General features: G+C 46.3%; 2 protein-coding genes across 9 annotated transcripts in view; both read right to left on the bottom strand.

The window, feature by feature from the left end:
- The window catches only part of LOC128408915 (uncharacterized), a 269,287-nt gene that overhangs the window by 21,026 nt on the left and 231,852 nt on the right, over positions 1 to 16,409 (bottom strand). The gene's annotated exons all lie outside the window — the stretch shown is intronic.
- MGAT1 (alpha-1,3-mannosyl-glycoprotein 2-beta-N-acetylglucosaminyltransferase) overlaps positions 1,877 to 16,409 on the bottom strand; it is a 40,551-nt gene continuing 26,018 nt past the window's right edge. For all 7 annotated transcript variants that reach the window (XM_053378973.1, XM_053378969.1, XM_053378972.1 and 4 more), the window contains one exon: positions 1,877 to 3,811. In XM_053378973.1, coding sequence (XP_053234948.1) covers positions 2,383 to 3,732 — 1,350 coding nt within the window. In that variant the 5' untranslated portion in view covers positions 3,733 to 3,811 and the 3' untranslated portion in view covers positions 1,877 to 2,382. The remainder of the gene's footprint in view (positions 3,812 to 16,409) is intronic.

Genomic DNA, 16,409 nt, shown 5'->3' on the forward strand with positions numbered 1-16,409 from the left:
CCTTTGCCTTCAATGGAGAATCTCCCATTCATAAGTGAACACCCTTTCGAACGGAATATTTCCCCCAAAACCTCACCAATATGTATCCCCTCACAGAGGTTCCTCCTCTGAGAGAAACCCAAGATGGATCACCCTTTGAAAAAAGAAAATAATAATCTCATGATCAGGGTTTTCAACGGAAGAGACGTCTTTCTCTCACGATCCCAGTAGCAATACTGCTTTTTCAAGGAAGTACTAATGAAACATAATTAAATAGATGCAACAAGATCATTCAAATGCGGTTCCCCCGAGGCATCATCTCCTGTTCTTCCATCTGCACCAGCTAGGAAAACAAGAGATGCGGAAGGAAGGCCTCCCACACCCATTTTGCTGAACTTGGCCGCAGGAGAGAAATTCCTTACTGAAGTGGAATTCCAAAACAGAGACAAGGGGCCGTATTCAACTAAATTGTGGAACCAGTGAAAGCCAGCAGAAGGATCCCAGCTAGCGCAATAGGACTTTCTCCCCTCTCCTCCCCACGCCCTTTCCATATCTGCTCCAGAGGGTTAGGAGAACCCACAACAGTACACAAGGATGGAGGAGGACAGGGGAGATCATTCTGTTGGACCAGAAGAAATAGTTGCACTGGCAGAACGATCTCCTTAGTGCTATGTTGAATACAACCCCGTATTTCTTTCTTCATTCACCATGGAGAGTTTGAATAGGTTTTTTTTTTTATAAAAAAAGACAAAAAGTAATACAGCATCCAAAGAAACAAACAAAATACTACCCTTTGGTGTGGTCTGAATTTTGGCCATATGAGGTCCGAAGCTCCTTCTCCATGCTTACTTCATCTAGTGGCTCTGAAGCAGCTCAGCAGCGCCTTCTAGAGGCAAGAACGGGGAAAGAAGCTTCTGCACTGCTGAATAAGGCTGGGCTCCTCCCATGGTGTGTTCTGCTGACTCGGGGATTCTACCTCTGCCCCGTTGCTCCCACAGACCTGGTGGTGGATCAGTGCTAATATGACAACCAGTTGCAAGAAATGCTACTGAGGGATAAGCCACCTCTGTGGTGGGGCCGAATGTAGGGACCGCCCCTCCCCCCAAAACCCAAGGCGAATTAAGGCAGCCATTGGGGACAAGTTTCCTCACTCAACCTGGGAAGAGAACATGGCATCACGCCAGAATTAAACCAACCTCCCTTTAGATGTCATGTTTATAATGGTGTTTATAATGGTGGCTACAAAACATAACTGAGAGCAAATAGATGCTCAAGATGGTACCATTTCTGACTAAGTGGGGGTTTGAATGCTCCTTCACACACGTCACGGAAAAAGCTAGCCCAAGACCTTCTCCTGGACATGCTAGCCTGGCACATATAAGGGGAATTTCATGTGGGTGAGTTTTCAAATTTAATCCCCCACCTGCCATCTGAAATGGTCCAGCCCGTCTGGATTTCAGTCGCCGTAGCTTACAGTAAGAACCAGCTGACAAGAACCTCCTTTGGCAACCAACCACATCTCCCCCCATGCCTATTACCCAGGTAAAAACAACTGGAGATTTAGACACTTGCCTCACCTGAGCAATCCTCACATCACCTTTATCAGTGCACGCACCTTACCTCCCATCGAACACAGTTCAAGAATGAGTTATTCAGGAGACCCAAATAAAAATGGCCAATATGGTCAATAAAAGTGGTCCTTCTAAGGGACTCACTGAACGTCCAAAGGAGTTTCCTGTTTGCAATGCTAGCATTCAACTATGTCCAAATGAGAAAGGAACAGGCAGTCAAGAGGGGAGAAAAGGCCCTCATTTCCTCCCTATTGCTCAGGCCTGCACAAACTGTGACCCATCAGGCGGAATGCAACACACCAGCTATGCAAAGCCACCTACCAGCAATTTTTTTGCTTGCCTGCATATGTGGAACAGGGAAGTTATCAAGCCATGTTGTGTGCCTGCGGACCCGCACCTGGCTTGCTGGGCCACAAGCTGCGCAGGCCTCCATGAGCTCAACGAAGCTGGGAAAACCTCGATGGGTTGCTGCTTTGGTTTAGCACGGGCTTTGACCTCAAAAACACACCGACTTGGAGAAGCCACCAAGGATCTAATGAGTGAACAGACCACCACGCCAAAAAGAAAAAAAAGAGAATAGGCACTGGAGGGTAGAACGGAGAGAGCACTCGGAACGCTCCACCTCACCCCCTCTTTGGGGCATCGGAATAACCCCTGCAACCCCGCCCCTCCTACCCCATAATTTTAAGTGCACAAAACCACCCTCATCCCTGGAATGCACTCGAATGCCACACAGGAAAAGAAAAATACAGAGTTTTGCCCCCGCCCCCCACTCCCAACTCCAAGCACCCCTTTGACAACAGGGTCCAACATGCTTAAGGGTCGTCAGCTGCTAACTCCAGCTAGGATCGTAGCCTGTCCAGTCCGAAGGAGGTGCTAAGTAAACGCGGCGACCTCTGAAGAGGAAACTGACGATGCCCTGGTAGCCGGCACGGGGCACTCCGGACTTGAGGTCGTCCATGACCCCCAAGGCCTTGGCGAAGGCCTTGAAGGAGTCGCGAGTGGTGTACTGCACTCGGACAGTGCCCAGCTCCCGGCGCTGGTTACCCTGCAGCTCCTCGACCCGTAGCTCAGGGGCCCCGTAGACCTGGGCTAGGAATGAGCGCTGGTACTCATCCTTCTTGAGGTAAGAGAGGTCCATCTGGGTGAAAGGCACGAAGCGGTCGTTGAGCTTGATGAACTTCAGGTACTGGTCAAAGAACTGACCGTGGCTCACGCCCTTGCGGCCAAACGTCATGGTGCGCGACACTTCGGGCCTGATGCACGAACGGCCCTGCCGTTGCTCAGGGTGTCGCATCCAATCATCCCAGAAGGCCTTGGGCCACTTGGGCTCCAGCTCGTCCCACAGGTCGGACAGCAGAAGCCAGCCCAGCCCGGGGAAAAAATCCGTACGGTAGAGGAGCTCCGGGTGGTTGGCGTCCACCATCTGCTCCTTGCCGTTGTCGTTCCAGGCAGAGAGACACCAGAGGGTGGGGTCGGCTAGCAGGAGTGGAAAAGCGGCCTGGAAGTATTCAAAGAAGTCTGGGGCGACTTCCAGGTCGTCTTCCACCACAATGGCCGCCTGGTACTTGAAGTTCCTGAAAACCTGGCTCAGGGCCCAGCGATAGTGCCGGGCGATCTTGTAGTAGCCTTGGAACTTGCGGTGGTCGGTGGGCACAGGGATGTCGCTCAGGTTGGGCTGCTTGATGTGCATGATGGCGTCTCCATAGGAGGCGATGACCCTGGCGGTCTCCTCGTGTCCGCAGTCCTGGCTCACGATGATGGGGAAGCGCTCCTTAGAGGGGCGGTAATGCAGCAGCTTGTCGAGGCAGCGGCGGACCGTGCTGCGGTCGCAGGCAATCACCAGCACTGGCAAGACGGCGTCTGGAGAGATTTGGCTGCGGCGGGGCAAGGGGGCAGCTGTCGAAGGCGGGGCGGAGGACGCAGCCGAGAGGTGGAGCTTTTTGGCTTCAGTAGCCTTCCTCCTGTTCCAGAGAGCGCTGTAGCGGTAGATTTGGTGCAGGAGGTCCTTCTGGCGCTCCAGCTCCACCTCTGCGTCCTGGGCCAGTCGGATGACCTCTTCGGTGAGGCGGCTGTGGTCAGAGGAGGACTGAGGCCGAGTCCACAGGAAGAAGAGGATCAGGGCGTTCCAGGCCACAAAAAGCACCACGCCCCAGAGAACCAGGTTGCTTTTCTTCAGCATCCTTCACAGGCGCAGGCCCCCACCCTGTCTTCTCGTGCTCGCTTTCCCCTCCGATGGGCGTCACAATACCACCATGGACCTGCACAACAAGTAGGGGGGAAATAAAAGGGTGTTAGGGGAGGCCACAACATGTTCCATCGGTTTTTCTCCTCCTTCCTTGCCCTCAGTGATGTGGGTTTTCCAAACACTAAAATCCTATGCAAATTAGGATAATTTGCTTGGAGGCAAGTTCCGATACCTTAGAGAATGTACTAATTTATCACGTTTATTTTGCTTGCATTTAGTAAACAAAAGTGGTTTTTTAAAAAATTTTCCCAACACACCACAAAAGTTTGACCTGATATATTTGAGGGGATGAAAATCAAAGCCTTCCCTTATCATCATCATCATCATCTATTAAATTAATGTGGTTTAAGTGTTGCATTATGGGGGTGGGGGAAGAATTACCGGGAGAGACTTACAGTTAATAGCTTCCACTTTCCTAATACTGTTCAAATTTAAGCAAAAAAACAGAGGTGCCGAAAACTGTTGACACACTAATCCATTTTAGGAATCCAAAGGCTTGTGCATGATATGCTGACTATCTCATTGCCAGAGATAATTACTTGAAAAACAACAATTACAACTATGAAAACTGCCAAGCTTGCATAATACTGCATTTGCGATTGGCACCTATTCATTATTTTTTACCCCACATCACTGCTTGCCCCCTACCAACCCAGACTATTAAAAAGATGATACATGCAATGTTTAACACAGATCTCTGAATGGAAGGTGCAATTCTGCAGTAGGTAGGAGAGATTTAATGGGCCTGCGCTCCCAGTGCTTTCCAGGTATTTCAACAAGAGAAACACCAGAGGTATATTCAGTCTCGATTCATCATCTACCTTCAGCATCACTTTGACTTTGAAGTCCACTCCATTGCTCCATGTAGGCCCCACCATTCATATTAGCAGTATTAGAGAAGGGCAATGGAAGCAAAACAGTTATGCTCAATGAAAGCAACAGGCATGCCTGCCTGAATGTTTGGGCTACTTGAAATACAGAACTGTTGCAAGGAAATAAACACAATGTCAGAATCACTGTGACAAGAAAACATGGTCACGTCAAATCAAAGGCCTACACAATCTAGCTTGCTTGGACTGGCACTAATTACCCCATAAATAAATATCTATTTGATAAAGTCCAAGAGGGCTCTTATGACCAATCACTGAGAACCATCGTTTTGCAGAGAAAAGGAGTCAGCTGAGGGCATGGTCCTGCCCAACACAGAGATTATACTGCTCACTGTAGACAAAGCGGCTGTACCAGCAAGTCCAGAAAATGTTACAAGCCCACATACATTTTTTTTAAAAAACTATGTCAGTCATTTTGTAGATTAAGAAAGACTTTTGTTAAGTTCCCTGTCTGGGCATTTGGAGATGATTCTTCTGCCACAGGCAATCAGCTAAATGGGTATTTGCATGCCTGCAATTACAGTAGCTGGTCTGCAGTGCAGCATTCTTGAAAATAAGAAAACCTTAAAACAGGGCAAAGTCATACCCTCTAACATTTCTTCAATGAAAATAGGGACATCCTAAGGAAAAGCGGGACGTTCCAGGATCAAATCAGAAACCGGGGCGGCTTCTCTAAATCAGGGACATCCTTGGAAAATAGGGACACTTGGAGGATCTGAGCAAAGTATCTGAATTTATAGCGGGAAAACCACAAAGAATACAAATGCTCCATGTAGCAGCTTTGGGACCATCATTGCTTCTTGCTAGTCTTGTCCCCAGTTAGGTAGAAGAATCTCTGCAGGAGACTGGAAGTGATCCCAACATCTGCCCTATAAACACCTTCCAGTTCCATTCTTTTCTGAATGAAAGGGTGTTTAACAGACCAGGGTGGGGTGGAAAAATCTCTGCCTATTTTCAAAGCAGGAGTATTGGCTAACGGCAGCAGCTACCACCCAGGGTTTCTTGGTTTTGTGCCCTACATAAACTCTTTTCCCGTTCTGTGTACCACCCAGAAGAGACCTGAAAACTTAAGGCACATTTCTAGTCCTGCTTACTCAAAAGTTAAGTCCTGCTGATTGGAGTTAGGACAGCCTTAGCATCTAATACAGGGGTGGGGAATGGAATCTGGCCAGCTTATCTACCCCACCTGTGGTGGGCCAAGTTTGACAGGTGGTAGTGCTACCCACCTGTCAAATCACCAGGATCACAATGATACCAGATGACCACTTTTTTGCCTACAAAACACTAATCAGCTAATTCTTCATTGGAAATGTGCCCCCCACTCTGCCCCACAGGCTGAATTAGGCCCAACAGGCCAGTTTGGTCAAGTCACACCCTCCTGCCCTAAGGCAAAGCGACCAACAGGCTTAAACAATGAATTAAGGCCTTCCCATCTCCCCTCATTCCTTGCCAAAGGCCGACATTTATTTTTAAAGTCCTTGCATGCTGTGTTTCAGGGCAAGGCTATCCACAGGCTGTGTACAAAAGATGAGTCAAGCTATACATTTTTTCAGCGTCCACATAAAACAATTCAATGACAAAATAAAAAATGCATATTGCCATTCACTGCTTGGGTTGGGCAGAAGAGAAACACACTTCTTTATACCCCCAGCCAGCCTTTCATCTCCACCAACCAGTAGAAGCGAACATAAACACTTCTTTTGACAATAGTTTTTTGGCAGAGGGAGATTAAAAGCTTGGGGGGGGGGGATATCTCCTTTCCCACCACTAGGCAACACCCCAAATGCTGGGGAAGGGCACATCAGTTCTACCCCTGCTTAGACTGAACGATTCACTTTGCTGAGCAATTGTGCTGCACAACACGTGCCGACTGGCCTGCTGTGTGTGTTTGGGGCCGTGGCCTTGAAGTCTCGTGCCCCTTCTCCATTCAGTCCCCGTGTTCCTTTGCTCAGCACAGTCCATTTTCACCACGCTTCTCCCTCCAGAAAACCTCAAGGACTTGAGTTCAGAACAAAGAAAGTAACATGAGCTTGTTGCGCACAAGACAATTTTGTAGCACTTCCATTTGCATAATTTATTTGGAAAGCAGAATCCGATCTTTTGGGAGAACAAAGCAGGGACAGCTCTCCTTTCAGGGCAAAGAAAGAGCACAATTAACTTCTTGAGGAAACCACAAAACTGAATGGAGACTACCCAAGCACAGCACGGACTGGCACAAAGCCCAACCCAGCGCTGCAGAGCCATGACTCGAGTATCCAGCAGCAGTTTGCTACAGACCAGGGGGAATCAAAGCCAGGTCTGTCTTTCTTTGGCTGCAGGTATCGCCACCGCAGTAAGGAGGGAAAGAGGAAATATTGGAGACAGCTTTCTAACAGTGAGTGGCAGCTTTAATTAAAAATGTAAGCTCTTGAGAGAAATCTAGAACATGCAAATTTATTTTATTAACCAACCAGCTGATCAGTTAAGAAGTGGCTGATTATCAATCAGGATTCATTTTGTGGTAGGGCGGCCCTATTATGATGCACACATTTGCTTCTTTGGGTCTCGGATAGCGAGACAAAGGAACAGTAAGCCCTGAAATCACACACCACTGTCCACTGGAATTCTGCTGAGACTCCCTCCTAGGCTGCAATTGCAAAAGCCTTAAGGAGGCTGCAATCTGAACTCTGATCCAAGTGAAACACTTTCTCCTGGACCCAAGTCCTAAGCAGATGACCAACTTATGCACACCTAAGGGTGCACAGTTCTATACAAAGGGGCTTGAGTGCTGCTAGATTCAGGGTAGCCAAAATGGTGACCTCCAGATGTTGTTGAACTACAACTCCCATTGCCCTTGAGCATTGGCTATGCCAACTGGGGCTGGTGGGGATTAAAATCCAAGAACATTTGAAGGGACCCTTGTTGGCTACTTTGGTACTTGACTATTCCACAATGAATCAGTGCTGCCATACCCAGTCATTGAAACCAGCACACTCAGAATGAGAAAGAGAGCAAGGCCCTGCCTAACCAAGACCCCTCCTGTAGTAAAGTTATATCCACAAGTTCCTCTGTGAGCAACCAAGGTTCAGATCAGCCTCTCTCAATGTCAGTAGGAATTTTGGATACAGCCAGTAGTCATCTTAAGCACTACCTTGGTAAGTAGAAAGATTGGGATATAAATAAATTATTCTAATAATACAACACATTTCATGAGTGGGTGTGTGCAGAGGTAATGTGAAAAGCGAACTGAAAGCTTATGAAAGAAGTGTTTTGAGATCAGCTGCAGCAGTAAGAGTTTCAGAGTAGTAAGTAAAGCTAGTTTTTCTACGTGTCAAGTCTCCAGTGGCATCAACTTCAAGAGTTCGTAGCAGTAAATTATCAAGGGCTTAAAAGCATCCCTGCTCATAATTTGCTTGTCATATGATAGGGGAACAGCAGCCATAAACCTAGTTATGGGAAAACAGAAAATACTGGCAAAAACCACACAGCATAACCAAGTTGATAGCATGTATTACCGTACCTATGGAGCTGTAGGTTTCATGAATGTGAGGTTGCAGATAGCAACTTTGTGAGAGGCATACGTGTATGGTTCAATAGGCTTTCATCTAAACCTTCACACTTCATGCTATGGGTCTGTAGTGTGAGTGACCTGCAAATCCCCCCCCCCCGATTTAACCCCCCACAACTCTGCAGCTGACCCCCATAACCACTTGTCCCCTTAAACACTAATCCTCAATCCTCTAATCTTCTTGACTCCCTTTGGCCCCTGCTGCTTAGCAGCTGCATGGGCAACCTTCTTAATCCCCACTCAGTAAGAGAACCAGACGTATACATTTAACATTGCAGGGTTGGATATGGACTTTGCAGCTAGGCTTGTGCAAAACCTAGTCATTCTGAGGCCCTGGAATCCCACTTAATAGCCAGACTACTCTGAGGGAACCTCAGCTTCTTACAGGAGACGACAATCGATATTGACTGGCTTGCCCATATATAATTCGACTCCTGAAACAAATAAAAATGCCCTGTGGCGGCCTGCAGCTTGTGTGGCATGAAGAAAAAAAGGAGAGGCAATTGTTTGGTGTCCCTGAGATCAAGGAAGGCATGCAGAAGTTACATTTAGGTGCTTGTCTGATGTCCCTCTGTGCTGCTCAGCAGAGCTCTCAAGATTTTTCCTTCAACATCTGTTTAAGTCAGACAGATTGCTGAAATGACCACCTCTTGTCCAGGTAGGGGTAAGAAAGACCACAGTCAGGATAGCAAGCACCCAGGAGGTACAATAAAGAATTGAAGCTGCCAGAGGACATGGGATGATGATCTTAAGGAAAGATTCCACAGTTTTCATGGGTAAGATTTTTTAAAAAAAGCAGATCCAGTATTTGAAGGAGACAAGCAAGGCAGAAGCACCAGCGGATCTACACCCAGCAACACAGATCTCTCACTCCCCTTTCTCCCCTCCAATAGTCACTGCCTTCTTCCAAACGTTTGGAAGCAGAAAGGAAAAGCACAGAAGCTGTGGCCCTTGGGACCCAGACACAACATGTTAACTATCCAAGAAGACTGCAGAGGAATACAGAGGGTTTTACTGGATCAGATCCAAGATACACGAAGCAGGATAGTCCACCCTCAGATTGAAGCAGCTTAGCATCAGTTTCTTGTCTGTGTTCTGGAGAAAACTGGATGGCCTGAACAAGTGGTTTGCCTATTGATGACACCACATCCCCAGATGGCTTCAGCCAGTGGCACCAAACACAACAGAAGACGATACTGATCCCTGTGGAATCTCACAGGAGTAACAATCCCCTAGCCCTGCCTTCTCAATTCTACCCTCCACATAAGAGCAAAACTGCCACAATATGGTGTCTCCAATCACCAACCCACAAAGGGAATCTGGAAAGATAACTTCTCTATGAAACATGGTCAGACTCCCCCATACTTCTCTTGGGGGAAGTCATCAGCCAGAGCAACCATGGTCGTTTCCTTTATTGCAACAGTGGGTGCTAAAATCAGACTGCTAAGGATGTAGGGGGAGGGGGAGGGGAATAGCTTCACCTAAGAGAACCTGGAGTGACAGATGCTGAAAACAACCAGTAAGTACTTAAGGTCATCAGGGTCCTTCAAAGGTTTAAGGAGGGGCAATGATTGTGCAACCACTGGTGCCCCATACTCTCCTATAACGTTGCCCCTTTCCTCATTTGAAATCAATTTAAATTCATCCAAATAGCAGCAACTCACTAAAGCTAAGGTCATTTCATGAACAGACTCCAAAGTAAGTGGCAGCAGAATGGAGGCAAGTGATTCAAGTGCAAACATGCTTGGCAAAATTGGTGATAGTGGGCTGCAGGTGTCTCCATGCAAAGATTGCAACAGCAGTCTAACCACTTGGTGTAGCTCCATAGGGCAACATGACAAATAGGCTTCTTTGTTACCAACTCTGCCTACTCTTTCTAAACCACATTCAGGCTTATCCACACTTACCTTTCCTCTGCTCTTTCCAGGCAAAGTCACACTTTAAAGCTCTGTGTCCAAGCGCCCCCCCCCTTTTTTTGCTCCAGAGCTTTCACCATGAAAACCCTCTTTAAAGCTTTATTGAAGTAAACAGCAATCCACAGAAAACCCAAGCTGCGCAGCCTGCATTCGTTCCATGAGACGCACACACATTTCCCCTTACTTTTTAGGAGGGAAAAAGTGAGTCTTATAGAGCAAAAAATACAGTAAATCCTGTGATACTGACCTTCACGGTTTATGGCTAAGACACCAGAAACAGCTCTCCTAGCCTATGCATACACCCAAAATGAATCTATGACTGGTAGAATGTGTAGAGCCTCCTGGTTATTTTGGACTGCACTAGAAAAGAAGAATGAATCGCTTTGAGTTGGTTAAACACCAAATTTGAGATTACATCTGCACAGTCAATCAGGGAGTCAGGCACTATGATGGATGGAATGACAACCAAGCCCCCAGGCTGTCCCTGCCATACAAGATAAATGTACTAAATAAAACCCTCTGCAGGACAAGGTGTCTGCTGAGAGTGATAGAATCTTTATAGATTCCTCCTCGGCTTCCACCAGCACTACACTGTTGCTAGACCAAATACCTGGCTGGAGAAAGTAGGACAGTCGCAGGGTCAGCTGCCTCATCCCACCAGCTCTGTGATCCAAGCCAGACTGGCTTCATTATCCAGGATCAAATACTGAATTACCGTTGTTCCTTTTAAGACTGATCTGGCATTTAACAGGAACAGGCAAAGAGAAGCTGACTTGGCAATTAGAGTCCCCAGTAATGGAAGCAGAGAGTAAAAAGAGAAGTTTGCTATTTGCTCAACATCTCCTTATCTCACCAGGCAAGTCCAGCCAGCACTGCCATATCTCTGTCACAACACAGAGATGACAAATGGTGACGCCCTATCCTATGCCTGACTATTCAACTGAAGCAGCACTAAACATGCCTATAGTTTGAATGGGGATCTTAAAAATGAAGCAGAAAAACAAAACTAAAGTGGGGCAGTCAAGGAAGGAAATCTACAGTAGTTACTTCCCACCACTGGCCACCCAGTTGCAACGACTGATCCCACAGGAACACAATGCTAAAAAGGAACAAGCAGAACACAGAAAACACCCCTGCCCCCCTCAGCAACAATACCCTCACTAGGGCACTCAAAAGGCACTGTACTCACTCTCAGACATGCACCAATCACATACATAATACTTGCATTTCTTCACAGCCATGAGGATTATAATCCCCAGTGCCTGGATTCTATTCCAGAGTGCATGTTCTGCAAAAAGTCTGCTCAGGTATTAACTGCTCTGGATACAACTTTAGAGGGCCTCGTGAATCTGGCCGAAAACAGTTGTGTGCTTAGATGCCAGACCAGGCAAGCGTCATGCAGAAGAACAGGTTTGCTTTTAACTGTTTCAGAGGAACTGTATTCGCCTTGCTAAAAAACTGAGGGCAGTTTAGAACAGGAAGTCGTGTTTTTTCCATATGCCTTGCAAAAATAAAGATTAGTCAGGAATTTAGAAGCGGGTTGGGGAAGGATATGGTGATACAAAAGAGAACTTTCAGCAGTAGCATTGTTCTTCAAACATTACAACATCGGTGTCAACAGAGTCGGAAGAGAAATTCCCCTAAATGTTTTCAGTGACATGGGCACTGGCAGAATTAACTTGTTGGCCTGAGAATGAAGAGGGCCTGACGCTCTTGCAAGGGCAGCCACCTTAAGAATGAGCCAGAAGTAGAAGCAGCCACACATTTCTGATTCAGCAAAGTAGAGATGAGAGAACAACTCCATCTTTGCACTCCGCAAAACCGAAGACTGCATATATTCCACCCATGGATGCCAGAAACAACAAGAGAAAGCAGAGGGTTGCCTAAATCAGCAGTGAGCAAGTCAGAAAAGAGCCTTGAGTAAGGCGGAGTTGTCAGGATGGCATTCCCAAGCACCACCAGACATGCTCATCTTCTTCCTACATCCCTCTGTGACAGAAAACAGAAAGCTGCCTTATACCAGGTCAGACCATTGGTTTGCCTAGCTTAATACTAATCACTCTACACCAACTGGCAGCAGCTCTCCAGGGTTGCAGAGAGGGGTCTTTCTGAGCCAAACCTGGAGATGGCCAGGGACTGAACATGCAATCTTCTGCTTGCAGAGAATGTGTTCTTGCCACAGCACCACACTCCTTCTTTATCTGCAAGGCATATGAGAACCAAGTCAGCTTGAAAGCAGATTATCCCAGCAGCACACTGATCTCAAAAGCCAAGTTCATTAAGCCACTGATATAAATGAGGAGAAAGTCCAACTGTATCTGTCAAGGTCTTAACGGAGAAGAAGCACTCATACTCCTGCAAAGCCAGACAACCGTGTACACCCAACAAAGAAGTACAAGGCCTGTAGGACGCAGACAAATACCTTGCATCCAGAATAGAAATTATGCAAATTGTCGAGTTAAGTTGCATGATTTATTCCAACCCTGTTACTACTTTTTCTTTTTTTTTAAGAATGTTGATTGTACTAGCAAGGGCAGCATGGTGGAAAGCAAAGAAAGGGAGCTGTGGAATGAGAACCATGGACATTTCTGGTATGGGCTTTTATCTGCCTGGAGTCTCATTTTTATTTCCCAATGGTCACTGAGACACATCATGTGCAAACAAACCACAGGGTGATGATGGGAAGAGAAGGCTTCACCATCCATGGGATGCAGTTGTGGGTTTAACCTTTAATAACTAGCAATACTTAGAACTTATCTCAAGACTTACTAGTCAGTGTTCCAGTGCTTATTCTACAACTTACAGCAAGCTGTGCTGTTTATAACCCAATCTGCCAGATGAGTGAAATTCGAAAGAGTGTCTGCATTGTTACCTGTCGTCTCCTGCATGTACTGGCACTAACTGGTGTTAACTTTCAGTATCTTTCCTGGCACCAAATTTCTCCTTGTCAATCTTCTCCAAATTCTGAACACTGTATTTGAGTTTTTGCATAACAAAAAAATGGGTCGAAATAAATATTCTACAGGTTTGCATTTTTCCTGGGGTAAAACCGAAAGAGCTTTGCTATGAACACCAAGGCAGGAGCCATAGGAACAACAGCTCAGCAGATGCTTTGCATAGAAGCAGCTCCAGGTGCCATCCTCAGTAGCTCCAACTGAAAGGCAGCACTAGGAAAGATCTGAGACACTGGAGAGCTGATGCTAGTTTGAGTAGACAGCCCTGGCCAAGTAGACCTTTGGATGGACTCCATGTAAGTCAGTTGCATATGTTCAAGAGAAAGGGAAACTAGGACACATGAAAAGGAATGGAACCAAAGATGGAGGACAAGGGGCATCTCCTAAGCAGTAGAAGTCCTACTCAAGGGGGCCACTTCACTCACAAGTCATTTTATATTTCTTTAGAACAGTGGCTTTTGAACTGCAGGAAAGATTGGGTGGGAAGTAGGTGGAAAACCTGGAAGAGGACAAAAATGTCCAGGGAAGAATATGACTGAGAAAACTGTACCCTTCCTCTGCCTACCAGCCAAGAGGATCCTCTCTGAGTAATCCTGGACTGAGGGATGCCTTCTCTTAAATTTACACCACCATCCCAATCAGATTTGGGAAAAGTAGCTTTAGGAGGGGATCACAGAGGTGTCTTATTCTACTCCTTTTCTAATCATAGAATCTTACGAGTTAGAAGGGACTCAAGGGTCATCTAGTCCAACCCCCTGCAATGTATGTCACGTGAATGTCATGTGTCCTTCACAGATCTTTGTACTGTGCTGAAGGGCTGCTGTGCATTCTACTGTAGAGCAGAGGGTTAGCATTGGGTAAGCTGAGGCAAGGGGCAGAATGTAGGGTAAGTTGAGCGGGAAGGTTCAAAAAGTTTGCAAAGCCACCTCAAATGCAAGAATATAAAGCAAGTTCTTAAACTGTTGTCCTGCACTACAACACTGGAAACCACAGAAGCATTAAAGCATCCCCTTGTGCCAGATTCAGAACAAGCACTGAGAAAGGGCCAAATTACAGAAGGCAGGAATTAGAAGCCAGAGCAGGGACAGGAAAAGAGCAACAAAGGGAAATGGGATAATGTCTAAGCAGGGGAATTCTGCCCGGGTGACAAAACATCCTCTAAAATGGATGGAGAACCTCAGATGTGTAGGACAGGTCCCACCTCTTTCCATTTCAATTCTAGGCTCTATTCAAAGTTGTCCACTAATATAATTTAGGGAACATAGGTGGAGAATAAATTTAGAATTCCTCTAGGGAGGCAAAAAAAAAAAGGGGGAAGAAGGATAACACTCCTCTCCAAAACTAATAAAAATGTTAAGAGCCCTGACTGTATCAGGCTAAAAGTCCATCCACTCCAGCAACCTGCTCTCACTGTAGTCAACCAAATGTTTATGGGATGCCTCCAACAGTGCCCTCCCCACTTGCAGCTTCCAGCAACTAGCATTCAGTGGACTATTGCTCCCAAAGTGGTGGAATAACTTAGCCATTGTGCATAGTAGCCACCAAATTTGTCTATACTGTGAGCAGGAGTTTTGATTCCCCCCCCCCAATAGGTTTGTTTAATACGTAAGGGGTGAGAAAGCAACAATTATTCTATGCAAACATATGCAAGCTTGCAGGTAAAGCCCTCTTGCTATTTGACTTCAGATTCACATCCTATATACCTTAGGATCAGGGCAGCTTACACCATACTAAGTAGCAGTACAGTCAAATACCACCATCCCCATAACCTGAGCAGAATCTGCCCCCTTCCTTCCCCTTCAGAATCCTCAAACAGGATGCATTTTAAAGAGGTGCAGCAGCAGCACAATCCCAATTACCGTTCGTCTCCTTCTGCCAACTTCTTCTACTTTCGTGTGTGTGTGTGTGTGTGTGTGCGCACGTGTGTGTGTGTGATGGTGGTGAATGACCCCTTGCCTAATGCAAAATCGTTGCTCCAATTCAACTTCCCCCTTTCTTGTCTTATCTTCCAAACACTCCTTCCTTTCCCAATTACTTGACGAACTCCACTGACCTCAGATTCTGCTTTCCAAACACGACATCCTCTATAAAATTAGCATGAGGACTTCTCATGCCCTAAAAAAACCACCGCAGAGCAACTCATTCTTTCTCCACTACTAAAATGAAGTGGGATGAAGTTTGGATTGTGAAAGATGTGCTTTTTCAAAATGTAACGTGTGCCAGGTCTATAAAACCTTTTAAAGGACCTTCAGCATGAACGCAAATATATACACAGAATACACACACCTACAGAAGCTGCAAAAGTGATCCAATGTCCCCAAGGGATCTGGATTTAATTTGTCACTAGGGGTCCAGGGGCCCTCAGTGGCTAGGTGTGCCAATCAACCTCTGTTCGTGCATCAACTACAACCATACCTAGACAGTGATAGCCTTGGCTACAGTGGTTCATACACTGGTAACCTCACAATTAGAGTACCGCAATGCACTGTTATGTGGGGCTACACTTGCACCTGGCTTGAAAGCTCCTGCTAGTACAAAATACAGCTCTTCTATTTCTTTGTTTGCTTTTTCTATGTCATCTCATAAAATAAATTATCTGGGCATCTTTATGCATATTGCACTTGCACTGAAAGATCTGCACTGGCTGCTAATAAGCTACCCAGTAAGTCCGTATTTTGTTACAAACACTTAAAGCACTAAACAACTTGGGACCAAGACATCTTGCAGACTGCTTCCCTTGGTTCAGACCAAGCCAGGTGTGTTAACCCCTAAGTTAAGTCTTTGAAGTGAAAGAGCTGACTGACAACATTTATTAACACTGTAGGCCATGACTGCTGTGCTTGCAAACATGGCAGGAAACCCACCCCCCAAGAGAATGATGGAATGAGATGCCTCCATGTAATAACTGTGAAGAACCTGGCCTGTATTAACCATAGTTTGGCCAGCTTGATGTATACTGATCTCAATTTTAAAATGGATGAAACTCAATTTCTCCCAGGTAAGTGTGTTCAGGAATTCAGCCCTAGTTTGTAAAATGCTTCAACCAACTCGTTCATCTCACAAAGCACACCATCAACTTCCAGTTCCCTGGAAAGAGACGCAAATAATTTTAGGTACACCTTTGAGGCAACTACAAAGCCTCCAGCTGGGCTGGGGTGATAACTCTGGGATCTCATGACCAAATCCAAACGCAATACAGTCATACCTCGGGCTACAGACGCTTCCGGTTGTGCGTTTTCGGGTTGCGCACTGCGCCAAACCCGGAAGTACCGGAACAGGTTACTTCCGGGTTTCGGTGCTCACG

Source organism: Podarcis raffonei, chromosome 2 (genome assembly GCF_027172205.1).
Source record: "Podarcis raffonei isolate rPodRaf1 chromosome 2, rPodRaf1.pri, whole genome shotgun sequence".
Taxonomy (NCBI): domain Eukaryota; kingdom Metazoa; phylum Chordata; class Lepidosauria; order Squamata; family Lacertidae; genus Podarcis; species Podarcis raffonei.